Source organism: Marmota flaviventris, chromosome 4 (genome assembly GCF_047511675.1).
Source record: "Marmota flaviventris isolate mMarFla1 chromosome 4, mMarFla1.hap1, whole genome shotgun sequence".
Taxonomy (NCBI): domain Eukaryota; kingdom Metazoa; phylum Chordata; class Mammalia; order Rodentia; family Sciuridae; genus Marmota; species Marmota flaviventris.
Genome location: NC_092501.1, coordinates 137,018,241 through 137,032,424, shown reverse-complemented (window position 1 = coordinate 137,032,424; position 14,184 = coordinate 137,018,241). Strand labels below are relative to the sequence as shown.

General features: G+C 31.1%; 1 protein-coding gene across 4 annotated transcripts in view; it reads left to right on the top strand.

The window, feature by feature from the left end:
* The window catches only part of Nbea (neurobeachin), a 639,704-nt gene that overhangs the window by 165,876 nt on the left and 459,644 nt on the right, over positions 1-14,184 (top strand). For all 4 annotated transcript variants that reach the window (XM_071611544.1, XM_071611543.1, XM_071611542.1 and 1 more), the window contains exons 18-21: positions 4,075-4,183; positions 11,443-11,524; positions 11,752-11,875; positions 12,706-12,898. In XM_071611544.1, coding sequence (XP_071467645.1) covers positions 4,075-4,183; positions 11,443-11,524; positions 11,752-11,875; positions 12,706-12,898 — 508 coding nt within the window. The remainder of the gene's footprint in view (positions 1-4,074; positions 4,184-11,442; positions 11,525-11,751; positions 11,876-12,705; positions 12,899-14,184) is intronic.

Genomic DNA, 14,184 nt, shown 5'->3' with positions numbered 1-14,184 from the left:
GATGTCTTAATCTTCTCTTAAATGACATGTAGCCAACTGAGAAAAAAGTGAATAGAAAGAAACCAGAAATGGTGAAGAGGTCAAGGAATTGAGTTCATTGAAAATATAAATATAAAATATAAATACCTAACAATTCATACATCACAACAGTGCTAAGATCAGCATATGTGCTTCAAACTTTGGTTATAGTCAGATCGCAATATAGGTCACAAAAAGGTAGTGCCAAGTGTGAGAATGCTAATTGTCCATCTTTAATGTAAAGGGGTTGATATGATCTAAAACTGAAATGGGAATCACTATTGTTTTATTTAAAATTGATTTTTAAACCTCATAGAGATTAAAAAATATATCTCCTGTGCTAAAGAAATATCACTTGGAATTTTTTTAAGTTTCATTTCCATTTATTTCTATTAAATATGAGTGAAATTATATTTGATCCTTTTTGTTAAAATAAAATTTAGGGGGCTGAGTTTAGTATATCTAGTATGTGTGAGGCCCTGAGTTTCATCCCCAGCACCACAAAAAAATAAGAATAAAGTAAAATTTAGTATGAGTTTTTTCTGTCCTTAGTCATTTTCTCTCCCATCCCTTTTTTCTTTCTCTTACTCTCTTCTCCATGAAGAGATATCTAGAATTTTATTATTTATTATGTTACTTTTGGGTAGCAAAATTATAAAATTTCGACATTTTATTTCTCTGCACAGCATGTTTAGTACTTAAACAATTAAAAATTATTGGGTCCAATGAGTTAAAATAAAACCCATTTAAAGTGCTACAGGAGAAAGAATAAGGAATATTAATTGTTCACTAGGTGAACATGGTCTTTCCAACATTGACTCCAAATGAAGAAAGAAGTGATGAAACTTGATAGATTTTATTGAAGAAAATTAAAGCCATCTCTATGCTACTTTTGAATTCAAAAGTGGAAAATATTTATTATTTATTTAATGAAGGGATAATTTTCTTAATGTTATTAGAGTTCTTATAATCAACTGGAAAAAGATGACTACGCAGAAGAAAAAATGGCCATAGGACAGTATCAGGCAGTTCTTAGAAGTGGTATAAATGTTTTAAATAATTATGAAAAGGTTTTAGTGTTTCTTATACTGAAAATAACGTCTACTTTTTACATATCTAACTGACCCTTTTATGATTATAATATGTGGTATTTTGAAGCTACTTGTAAAATACATTTATACCTTCATTGTAGAAGTGTGAATGCATGTTTTTGGAGCTGAGTTTAGCCAAGTCTCATTAAAAAATTAAAATATGAAAGCTTTTAAATCAATCATTTAAGTTATAAGAACTTATTCTGAGGAAAAAAACATGGGTATGCCCAAAGATTATCTAAAGGAAAAGTTAGTTTATGGTAGGAAAAAAAGGTCAGAACTAACAAATGTCCGAAGTAGTAAATGGAATAAATTAATCATGCTACATTTTTATTATTCATTTAAATATTGAATGACAAGGAATACATAGTGTGTGTTGATTTAAAGGAAAGTCTACAAATTACCTTATATAAAATAATTTACTTCAGAGTAACATTTTTACTTATGTTTTTCATAATTTATGTTCTTAGTAATTAATTCCAAAGAAATAACAAATATTTATAATGACTTTTTCTGGGTTATGAAATTAAGAGTTTCCTTTGTTTTTTTCCTATTTCTATATTATCTTTCACTTAATTATAAGAAGTATTTCTTGACCATTCAAAAAAGAAAGAAACAGGAATAGGTTTTAGCATAATGTTTAGTATGCTAGTAGTTTGTAATTTACATGAGTAAAATGTTATTCTTTTTTAATAAATATATTATATTCTGATACATGTGGTTAGAAATCTTGTAAAATTCAAAAGCTAAAACAAATACGCGTTGAAGTCTGTTTAGGTCTTAGAGATAAACAGGTTTATGATATTAGTTTCTCCAGTAAATTCCAACTGAAGTCTTTCCCAAACTGAATCAATAAATCTGGGTCTTTCATTAGGGGCCCTGTGTGAAACAAAATCATGTCATGTGTAGGGTCAGCACAAACATTTCCTGCCTGAGATGGTGGATGGCATTTTTGGCTCTCTTGACTGCTATGCAGCAAAATTTATTTGTAAGTTGTTGTTGTTGTTTTGTTTTGCTTTGCTTTTTAAAACATAAACTACAAGAAGAAGCTGACCCATTTGTTCCCTGGTGTTTGCACAGCATTCTTTAAAGTTTTACCCAGATCTAGAATTAAGCGTTTACATTGGAGGGGATAGTCAAGAGGGCATAAATTTCTTTTGATAGCTGAAATTGTATTGGCACAATAAAGAGATTACTCTAAATTTCAGATAACCTAATTAGACATAGCTTTTACCAACTCTGAAGCAGAGAGACATATCAAGGGCAGTGCTTTGGCATTTGTTCTTTACTGGTTGGAAGCAGATGAAAGCTTCAGGGTTTATTTTCTTGGATATGGCTTAAATTGGAAAACTTAAGCTTTCCCCACTATAGTCACATAATATCCATAAGTCCTGTTTGTTTAATATTCATTTGACCTTTTCCAGTCATATTTTGTGAATACAACAACATGGGACAAATGTCCTAGCTTCCTCTTGGGTTCGGGTAACTTTGCTGTTTCCCTGGACTAAGGAAGACTGGATGAGGGGACCAGCTCTTCTGTGTCTTTGTTGTGTAGGGTGGATCTTGGAGACTAGTGTTAGAGGAGAGGATTTCCAGGTGAATGATATCCAGATAGATGGTTCATCATTTAATTTCTGTATTGATTAAAGTAACAATAGTTGCTGTTACAGACAGTGAAGTTTTATTCTCTTATCACACTAGTAGTTTTCTTTTCTGTTTGCTTAATATCCAAAGGGATTTCCCCAAAATATGATTATTTTATAAGCAAATTCTTCCATTTGGTGGTGCACTTATCTTCATCATATGGCTCCTGTGTTGCTGGCCTGTGGAAAGAGCATAGAATATGTATATTAGTGTGTTCTGCAGACCATTCTTGAAATGCTCTACAACTTCTGACATTGGCTACAACTTAGTTAAATAATCACATCTACCTGTAAGAGAGACTGAAATTATAGTACAGCTGTTGACTCAGGAAGAAAGGAAAAAGAATTTGATAGTTACATAGTCTGTGTGTGTCATAGTTGTAAATCCAGCAATAGAAAATCAAAGACAGACCATGAAATACTGAGGTTTGGAAGCCAAGAAGACTCAGATCTTGAATTCTAAGAAAATGAAATGAATAAATATGTAGTAATTCCCTGCGCTGGAGCTGAGTGTTCCAGGAAGCCTTTACTGGATAGATCCTTCTACTGTAGTTTTGTGTGAAGAAAGGGAACAGTTAAATCAGCCAATGGAAAATAGGAAGGAATTTTTGGTTTTTTTTTGTGGTGCTGGAGATTGAACCCAGGGGCACTCTAGTACTGAGTTACATCCCCAGCCTTTTTATTTTATTATTATTTTGAGACAGGGTCTTGCTAAGTTGTCCAGGCTGGCCTTGAACTTGCAATCCTCCTGCCTCAGCCTCCTGAGTTTCTATTATTACAGGCATATATTACCATACCAGGCTAGAAAGTTTTTTTTTTAATCCAATGGCAGAGAACAAATATAAGCAATGATGAAATATAGAATTATTTGGCTTTATGATTCCACCATCAAGATAGAGTACTCACTTTTAACCATAATTTTGGATTATTTGATATTAAAGTTTATTATAGACTGTTTTATAGAATTTGGATTATGTGTCCTGTGTTAGGATTAATAATTTTAAACTAATAGAAATAAATACTATACTAAAAAATTATTAGAGGTTTGAATAGAATTACTGTCAACATTTATATAATGTTAAGTAGCTTATACATTTTACATATTTGTTTAATTGAATATTTAATTTTATGCATTTATATAGTAGCCTTGGGACCTTAGAATATTGCTGTTATGAACTGTTGTTTGTTTTGTAGATGGAAATTCATGAGAATAATTACTTGTATGATTCCGTATTTGCTTATAAATTGTGCTTCTGATCCAAAAGTCATGTGATCAGAGAATCAAATGTGATTCATGGTACTTTTTCCTTCCTTCTTTCCAGGAGAAAAGTTGAAATTATGCACACCCATAGTCTTTTCACTCTTCTTGGAGAAAGACTGATGTTGCATACAAACACTGTGACTGTCACCACATACAACACACTTTATGAGGTAAAATTAAAAAAAATATGATGAAAAGTGTATACATTGGAAACTTCCTAAACCTATGTGTTTGAGATAAGTACTTGTCAGCTTGTCAAAAAAGACAGACAAAGCAATAATCATTACAAATGAAAATGAACACATACCTTATTTTTTATTGTATTTTAAAAACTAAATATGTGCAGTTACTTGCCAGTGTTCTTGTGTTGGTTCAAGGGTGTTTCTATGAATGTGAGTTGTCTGACTGCCTTTATAGAGTCTTTCTCACGTAAATTACACTCGTTTTTTATTAAATATATTAGAACTACTTTCACATTCTTTCCTTTCTCTACTCCACTTGTCCTTTCTAATATATAGCAATCACCTGCTTATGATAGAGGAGATATGAGGTAAAATGAAAGTAAGAACTATTTATAAAAATGATGTACAGATGCATCCTTAGATCTCATCATTTCAATTTAGAAATTCTTTTCTCATAACTTCTAACAGGTACATGTTTGGGTTTGATATTTTCTATGAAATGTGTATATTGCCTCACAAAGTAGCTATTTTAATTTTAAATGCCAATAAAGTATTAGAACTCCTCCCTTATGTTAACCTTACTGCTTTCCTGTAACCATCTTTAGCCATGCCAGTACTCTAAGTATAAGAATTGGCAAACTACCAACACCTATTTTTGTGTGGCTATGAGATGATGATGGTTTTTAGATTTTTAAGTGGTTGAAAGTAATCAAAAGAAAAAGAATGTATGGCATGTAAAATTTATGCAAGTAAAAATTTCAGTGTTTATAAATAGTTTTATTGGAACACAGTCACAGTTATTTGTTCAGGTATAGCCTACAGCTGCTTTTACACTACAACCACAGAGTAGTACTTGGAACAAAGAATGTTTGTCACACTGTCATCGTTTTGCATTGCAGCTTGGCACACTGGGAATCAGAGCTGTACAATAACTTAATATTGTTTCATGTACCACATGTGTTGCCAAACCTGCCTTCTTTTAAAATATCAGTACATAACTATCAGGTCAAAACAGAAACAGTTGATTTTGAATCTCACACTTTTAAAATATAGTGGACTGTAGATTCTTTTGTGACAGATTTAGAAGGCAAGGCATTGTGTCTGTTATACAAAGGCATTATATCATGCTAAAAAAATACCTTCATTGATATTTCTAGACTAGGAGTGCATAATAATATTCCTAACTTAGAAAAACATCGTTTAGAAAATATAAAACTGAATATTTCATTATTGAAGATTTACTAAAAAAATAATATTCACCATACCAGGAAGGCAAATGCTAAATGAAATCTCTTTAATTCAGTAGTTCTGAATGGTATTGTCATAAAATTTTAAATTAATATTGGACAAATTTGGGGCTGGGGCTGTAGCTCAGTGGTAGAGCACTCGCCTGACATGTATAAGGCCCTGGGTTCAATCCTCAGTACCACATAAAAATAAATAAATAAAACAAAGGTATTGTGTCTATCTACAATTTAAAAAATATTGGACAAATTTAAACTTTTCTAGTGCTACATTTTTTCATCTAAGCCATGGGCTAGTCCAGCTCAATTCCAGTTTTTTTTCACAGCCCTCAAACAGTGTAATTTTCAAATTACACTGTCCATAAATAATTTAGGATTGGGACTTCACTAGTTCATTTTATATAGTCTGTGGATGACTTTATGTGGATGACTTTACGCAGACGTGAATAGTTGTAACAGAAACCACATTGTTCACACATCATTGAATACTTATTTGACCTTATCTATAAAAAGTTTGCTGATCCTTGCAGTACTGCAACACAGAAAAGTGTAACTCCCCCTATTGTTTTTATTTAATACTATTTTAATCTGATATGGGAATCGATATGCATTCACTTCTAAAATTTGGGAAGGATAGAAAAGTGTCATGAAAAAATTGACCCATAGTAGCTCCATTAATACTTAAAAGTATAAAAAATTTTTCTTAACTCTTTCTCCTACACACACACACACACACACAGAAACTACTCTTAACAAGGTATCATCTTATGCATAGCTTTGTACCCTTTTCTTCTTTAACAATATATTGAAAATCTTTTTGTTACAAAATACTCATCTATAGTGTGGTAGGGCAAAGTTTCTCTCTTAAAGAAATAATTAAAACATTTAGATTTTGTGGACTATATGATATTGCTTTAAGTACTCAGGTCTTCATTTGTAGCTTAGAAGCAATTATAGACAATATGAACCACATGGGTCAAACTATTATAAAAGCAGGAAGTAGATTGACCCAGAGGCATTGGTTTTTTGACCCCATCTGTAGCATTAATTTTCACTATTTCATCTTTTGTCCCTTTTATTCTCTAATCAGTAAGAGTAGGAACAGCCCATTAGATTAAAAAGAAACCTTTTAGCTCTTGACTTTTTGTTTCTAAGCTTAATGTGCCTACTTTGGATCAGTCATTCCTTAAATCACATGAGTTTTAGGTTTTACCTTCTAGAGTAATTCCTTTTTTAATTAAATACAGAACCAAGTATGCACTAATAGAATGGCCTACACTTGTAGAGTATGGTGAGGAGATCTTCTTTCTTGACTTTGATATTGTATTTTTCTTATTATAGTAACTATCTTTTTTTGGCACTTCTTAGGATAGTTATCTTAGTGAGTGCCCTATATTCATTATCTCAGATCTTCTAACAGTCCTATTGTACTGGTATTTTTATTGTCTCTTAAAACAGATAAACAGAGTTACAGGTTCAAGAGTTTGCTTTATCGTATTACTAATAAATGTTTTAAATTAGGTAGGTTGCGTAATATATGTATATAAGGGGGAAATGTCAAAATCTACCTTCAACTGACAATATTAGAGTCCTCTTCTGAATCAAAACCTTGTTATAATAATCAGGGTTTTTTTTTTTTTTTTTAAATAAACATTAAAAAAGGCCTGGGGATGTAGCTCAGTGTCAAAGTACCCTCTGATTCAATCCCCAGTACACACACACACACACACACACACACACACACACACACAAGCTTAGGTCCTCATGATAATATTCTCAAGGAGAATATTAGCATAGGTGAGGGTAATGGGCCATGCATTTGAATGTGGTGTATATCCCCAACACAAGCCTGCAAGAGATAGAGGACACATGTTTAACTTTTTAATCATTGTTTAACTTGTGGGAATTTCTTACCATCTACTTGTTTTGAGTTATCATCAATATGGATAGAAAATCAGTCAATGAATCCTTACATTAAAATAAAAGTATTACATAATATGTTGAATTTGTAAATTCATTTATATTCCTAACCATAAAATAAAAACATGTCACATGTATGTATATCTGTTAGTCTTCCTGAACAGTGGTTCAATAAGCACAGTGGCACTTTACCCACCACTTATACAAATAATTGCTCTTGGTATCCAGATTTTGGTCTTTAATGATAGTCTATGCTAAACAAAGGCAAGTTGTTGCTGATTCTGTGCCTTCGGGTGAGGAGAAGTTAGGATCAATGTGAATGCTTTAATGTTGGGCATTGAATGTTGGAAGTTTCAGGGATGCTGAAATGATGAGAAATGTACTCATAAGGCTTTTGACCAATTTAATAGTTATATATGTTATTACCACTTTGGCAATTATATTTGACATTTATTAATAATAATAACAATATAATTTTTGGAAGACTCAGTTCATAATGAACTCATTTTTTTAAAAAAAAATTACTAAAGTATACAAAAAAATCAAAGAAGAGATAAATGAACTTGGCGTCGTATTGCATGTTTGTATTTCCAGTGACTCAGGAGGCTAAGGTAGCAGAATAATGAGTTCAAAGCCAGCCTCAATAATTTAGCCAGGCTGCAAGTAACTTAGTAAGTCCTTGTCTCAAATAAATTAGAAAAAGTGCTGGGGATATGACTCAGTGGTTAAGCAACCCTAGGATTGCCCTGGTACAAAAAAAAAAAAAAAAAAAAAAGAAAGGTGATAAATGATTGATTAGCACTCATCTCATGCGGTAGTAAAAAAGAGTCTTCAACTTAAGCTTCAATGCTATTAACAAACCAAATTGTATTATGAAAATGATAGGAAAATGGATTACTATTTCTGGATCCAAAAGATTGTATTATTTTTACTAATGGCACTTGTTTACAACAAATTAGATTTTTTATAATTGTCAAATTTTTCGATTAACATAGCAAGTGTAATTTAACTTCACAAACAGAACAGCCTAGACTTGGAGCTTGAATTTAACTCATCAATCTGTTCTTGCATTCTCAGCAAGAATCAGTTGCTCAATAATTTGGTGGTTAAAATATTTTTTCCCCTCTTCATTGCCCCCCACTTTTTTTGATTTGTTTTTGGGAAATTACCTGAACTCCAGCTATGTTTTAAATTAAATAGCACTACACCTTTATAAAGGTATAAATTTTTGCATAGAAATAATAAAGTATTGTGTCATACCTATGTTATTGCTGATGAATAGTAGAAAATAATCAGTTATATGTTTAGCAAAATCTTTTGAAGTCCTGTTTCTGTGTCTTGGTGATCTTTAAAACTTTTAAGATTGATAAGATGCATAAAATAAATAATAAATATTAAAGCATCAAGCCAGACTTTTTAGCAGAATATGTCAGACAACATTATATCAATTATGAACATGTGAAAATACATCTTAATGATCCTGAAAGCCAGATGTTTCTAAGAAGACACTCTGTTTCCTAGTTTTCTAAGATGTATTATGTCTGATGAGGACTGGAAGTACGGATAGGTCAGAAAAGAAACTGTCCTAACTGCTGCTTAAGCCACAGTCTGTCTGTAACATGTGAATTACAAAGTAATTTCATTTATAAAATAATATTTAAATATGTAATGCTGGGGTCAAGTCTTTGTCTATAAATACCATAATTGGAAGTTTACCATGCTTAAAATTCACTTTTGATTTCCCTGTTTTGTATGATTGCACTAGTCACATGAGACTGTTCTAAATGCTCAGAATGTGGCTACTGTGAATTGACAAATGCTGTAAAGTGTTAAATGCAAATTGGATTTCATGTCCATATCTGGTTCTGAACCCTCCATATCATCTTGTTTTAATTAGGTGCAGAGGTTACTTCCTGTATGTATCTCTTAACCTAATCCAGACAAACGTCTTTTGCTTCCATTAAAATGCTTATATCTACATTCATTTTTATTTATTTATATTGTTATTACGCCTCCTCTTTTTAAACTCATATAGGTTCTTACTGACAAGTTTACCATGTCTTATTGCTTAAAAGGGGGCATGTATTTATGCCTGTCTCTAGAACATTAATTAAATAAATTGGTGCTAGAAATATAATTCCACTTAGCATCTATATTTTTCATCTCAAAACATTTAACAGAGTGTGGACATGTACCTGGCTCTAAATAATACATGCTGAATTGAGTTTCTAAATATATTTTCATAATTAAAAAATCATTTTGTAGTTTTCAAAGCATTTTCAAATGTAGAGCCTTATTTAATCTTTGTAGAAGGTTTATTAGATGGACAAGGCAATTATTACCCTCATTGTTAGATGATAAAATAGTGACTGAAAAAATACAACAGCATAAAAACTGTTGATGGCTTTTAGGTAAATTTTATTTCTTGTTCAATGTGATTTAATTGCTTTTGGTGGAGAAAGTTTTGACTGTTCTCTTCCATTTAGGAGTCTGACCTGCTTTTCTTCCCTCATGTCTGGAGTTATTGTGAATTTTTAATTTGTAAACAGAATTTTCTGGGATATTTTCCATCGGGTTATAGGTTCACACCAGGGCCTTTTGGGAAAATTGATGTGAAAACTCCTTCTAGGTATACACCAACTGTTAATTTATTGTTATTTGGCATATGGTTTTTAATGAAATTTTATCCCACACGTCAGCTCCATTTTATTAGTAGTGCATGTTTGGAGTGCTCCAATTAAGAAAAATTGTGACACAATTTAGTTTTAACAATGAAGTGTTTAGTTTTCCAGAAAAGTATGGAAGTGAGGGGAATAGAGTTAATTATAAATATTATAATACTATAATAATACTATAATATTATAGTAATATAACAATATTACTATACTATTTAAGTAATAGTAGGCCAGTTTTGTTTTCAAGTCAGTGACTTTTTGGTGTACATTTCTAAAATATATCCATTAAATTTTCTGTTTTAGTCTGAGCAGAAAGACAAGAAAAGTGCCACTTCTGGATGTTATGGTCCTTTTCTAATCAGAATGATCAAGGGTTCATCCCTGTGTCTTAATTTACTTTTTCTGTTCCCGACTTTTAGAGTACAGCCATGTACATTTGTTCTTTAAACTAAAATGTATAGTATTTCCCCAAGTTTTATTTGACCTTTGTTGAACTATTTTAAAAGCATTATTTAAAACTTGTCATGCTAGAACTAAATAGGAAATCAAATCACTGATGTAAGTTGGTGTCTTCATTAAATACAGTCTCATTGGGCTTATTTATATTTAAGAGTAGAGATAAACATGGGTTAATGCCTATACTTTTATATATTATATATTTATATAACAGATATTTATATGTTATTTCCATATAATTATATGTATATTTTATTATTTATATACATATTCATGAGATTCAATTATCCATTCTTTCATTTAACAAATGTATATTGAGTACTGGTATGTGTAAGGCACTGGTGCTAATTCCTGGAATTTAGCAGAGAAGATGTATAAATCCTGTACTTTTTGAGTCTGTGTTTTAGTGAAAAGTTAGTGAATGTTTTAGAATAACTTGTCTTTACTTGGTCAACTCATGCCATTTTTTATTATTTGAAAGATTTTTTTAATTGCACTAAATGACAATGAGCCACATTTAAAGGAAGAAATTTTCTTTCTCAAATTTCATTTTTAAGTATGGACCCTGCTCAGACATATATTTTCTTTCATATTTTGTAATTTTTTAAATTAATGATGACAAAAGAATCAAATATATACAATTTACAACAGAAGTATATTAAAGCTATATACTGAGAAAGTATTTCAAACAATAATTTGTGGATTTTCTGATTTTTCCTTCTATGTATTTCCTTCTATATATTTTGTCCTCATCTAAAACAAATAAAGTTTGAGAAAAATAGACTTAAAGGATTTAAAAGAATATGGAATTCTTTTTAAAGGCAATTAAGAGAGATGTTTCTTCCCATTTGAACCAAAGTGACATTTTTGCACATTCTTTGTATGTGTATATTTTGTACTTATGATTTCAGTTCTTCTCTCTATGAAGTTTACATTTTTTTTTATCTTTCAGATCTTGACAGAGCAAGTGTGTACTCAAGTTGTACACAAACCACATCCAGAACCAGACTCTACAGTGAAAATTCAAAATCCAAGTGAGCAAATGGCAGTTCTTTATTGTGTGGTAATTATATGGCAACACATGAGACTAAATCAGACTTTTCTTGTTTTAATCAGTATGGAGCTTACTTAGTTTATAACATTTACAACTCACCTATCATAATGCTCAGTATTTAGTTTGAAGTTAGCAAATATAATATGTGTCTTGGTTGAAGATAAGATGTGGTTATAAATCACGAGTTCAAGTTTTTTTTGTTTACAGTGATTCTTAAGGTGGTGGCAACTTTATTAAAAAACTCTACACCAAGTGCAGAATTGATGGAAGTTCGCCGTTTATTTTTATCTGATATGATAAAACTTTTCAGTAACAGCCGTGAAAATAGAAGGTAAACAATTTGAATGTTACAAAAGAACTTTTATCCTACAGTTAATGTTCTTCTCCTTAATTTTCAATCTCTTTCAAATAAAAAAGTGTAAATCTTTCTTATATTGCTAAATATGCTTAATTATTAAAAAAGGCAGTATATTTGATACAATTTGTATTCAGTATACTTTTTAAAATTTTTATATATTATTTAATCATCCATGTGTATTTTAATTATATTGTGGGTATGTCTGCGTATCTGTCCTTAAAATAAACTATTTCTGGTACCTGCCTATCACCAATTACTTTGATTATAATTATGTAGGATTTGCTCATACTCATCTATATTTTTTTCTTGTTTGTCTTATTACTGATTGCTGTCATGCATTTTAAAGATGGTTTGAAAAGACATGAGGTATAGATTGAGGCCATGAACTCTTGTCTATGGTTGTTTCCTGAGCCTTTAATTTAACAAATATTGATTGTCCATTGTGTGTGGAGTACCATGCTATGCAGGGTAGTTTTATTGCACACTCTTAGGATGATTCAGTGGTTAAGACAAACATAAACCAGTGATTAATTTATGATGGATTAAGTGCATTGTGAGTGCTAAAGGCGATGAGAAACAATTACTAAACTGAACTGGGAGAGCTAAGAAAGTGATTCTTAATGGTAATTAGGACTTTTCTAGTAGAGAAATGGAGAAAATCAGTAGAATACAGAATGTGCAAAATAATTATTTACCTTGCTTTACTTATGTCAGATCATATTTCACTATTTTATCCAAGTTATGAGATAATACAGTCTTCTTTAATTTTGGTATTTTTTAATGAGACCTTTTATCTTCCCTAGATGCTTATTGCAGTGTTCGGTATGGCAGGACTGGATGTTTTCTCTTGGCTATATTAATCCTAAAAATTCTGAGGAGCAGAAGATTACTGAGATGGTCTACAATATTTTTCGGATTCTTTTGTATCATGCAATAAAATATGAATGGGGAGGCTGGAGAGTCTGGGTGGATACACTCTCAATAGCCCACTCCAAGGTAACCAGAGATTTAACATTTTACACCATCTAGGTTTTAGCAGTAAATTAATGTCTATAAACCCTCATCTGGTGCCATCTTGTGGACATCTTAGATTATGACTGATTCCTTTATTCTAGTTTTCTCTTTCCTATTTTTTCCATCTTATATTCATAGATTTTAGAGCTTGAAAGTATCTTGTAGATCATTTAATTCAAAATGCAAGTTTATAAATTAGGAATTTTAGGTGCTATATCTGTTTATATTAGATTTGAAAACTTGAGTCTGAGCCAGTTGCTTTTTTAAGTAAAACATGCCTGCACAATTCTTATATTTCATGAAATAGTCTCTGAAATACAATTTTTAAGACATTTTTAAAGAAGTCAGAATTTTTAAATTTCCATAATTTAATCATAAATGCACTTAGTTTTTAAAGATTATTTAATTGTATTATCTTTTATTTATAATATTAAGAATCTGTGTTTTTAAAATATTATTATTTTTAAGCTGTAGTTAGACACAAGACATTTACTTATTTATTTGCCTGTTTATTTATTTATTTGTTTGTTTATATGTGGTGCTAAGGATCGAACCCAGTGCCTCGCACGTGCTAGGCGAGCCCTCTACCGCTAAGTCACAATCCCAGCCCCAAGAATCTGTGTTTTAAATATATTTGATTTTTCATAAACTGAAATAGTGAATTAAACTATACATATATATATGCATTAACTTCTGGAAATTTATATTTAGGATTTCTCATTACATATTGTCATAGAAGAAACCTGGGTGCCAGGAGTTTGTTTTGAATTAAGTTATGTTATAATTGAACTTTTTTTCATTTTTAGTAAATTCATTTAGTCTTTTTTAGCAACACTTACAAATACACTTTCAGAGGGTACATAAGTAACACTGCCTCTGATGAAATTACACAATTTTCTGTGTGTGTTTAAAAGCAGCCTCACAGAATATGTAAATGAATGAGCCTGGTTGTGTTTTATAAAATGTTACAGATAAAAACAGATGACAAGCAGGCACAGTAGCACAGCTTGTAATTACAGTGAGTGACTTGGGAGGCTGAAGCAAGAGGATAGCAAGTTTAAGGCTACCTGTCTTCATGATTTAGGGAGACCCTGTCTCAAAATTAAAGGGCTGGCCATGTAGTTCAGTGGAAAGTGCCCTTGAGTTCAGTTCTTAGTACTGGAAAAATCCAAAACAAACAAACAAAAAAAGTGACAAATAAATTGGCTAAGGTCATAGATTGTGAACTCCCACATTTGGGACTAAAATAAATGAAGGGATTTTTATAT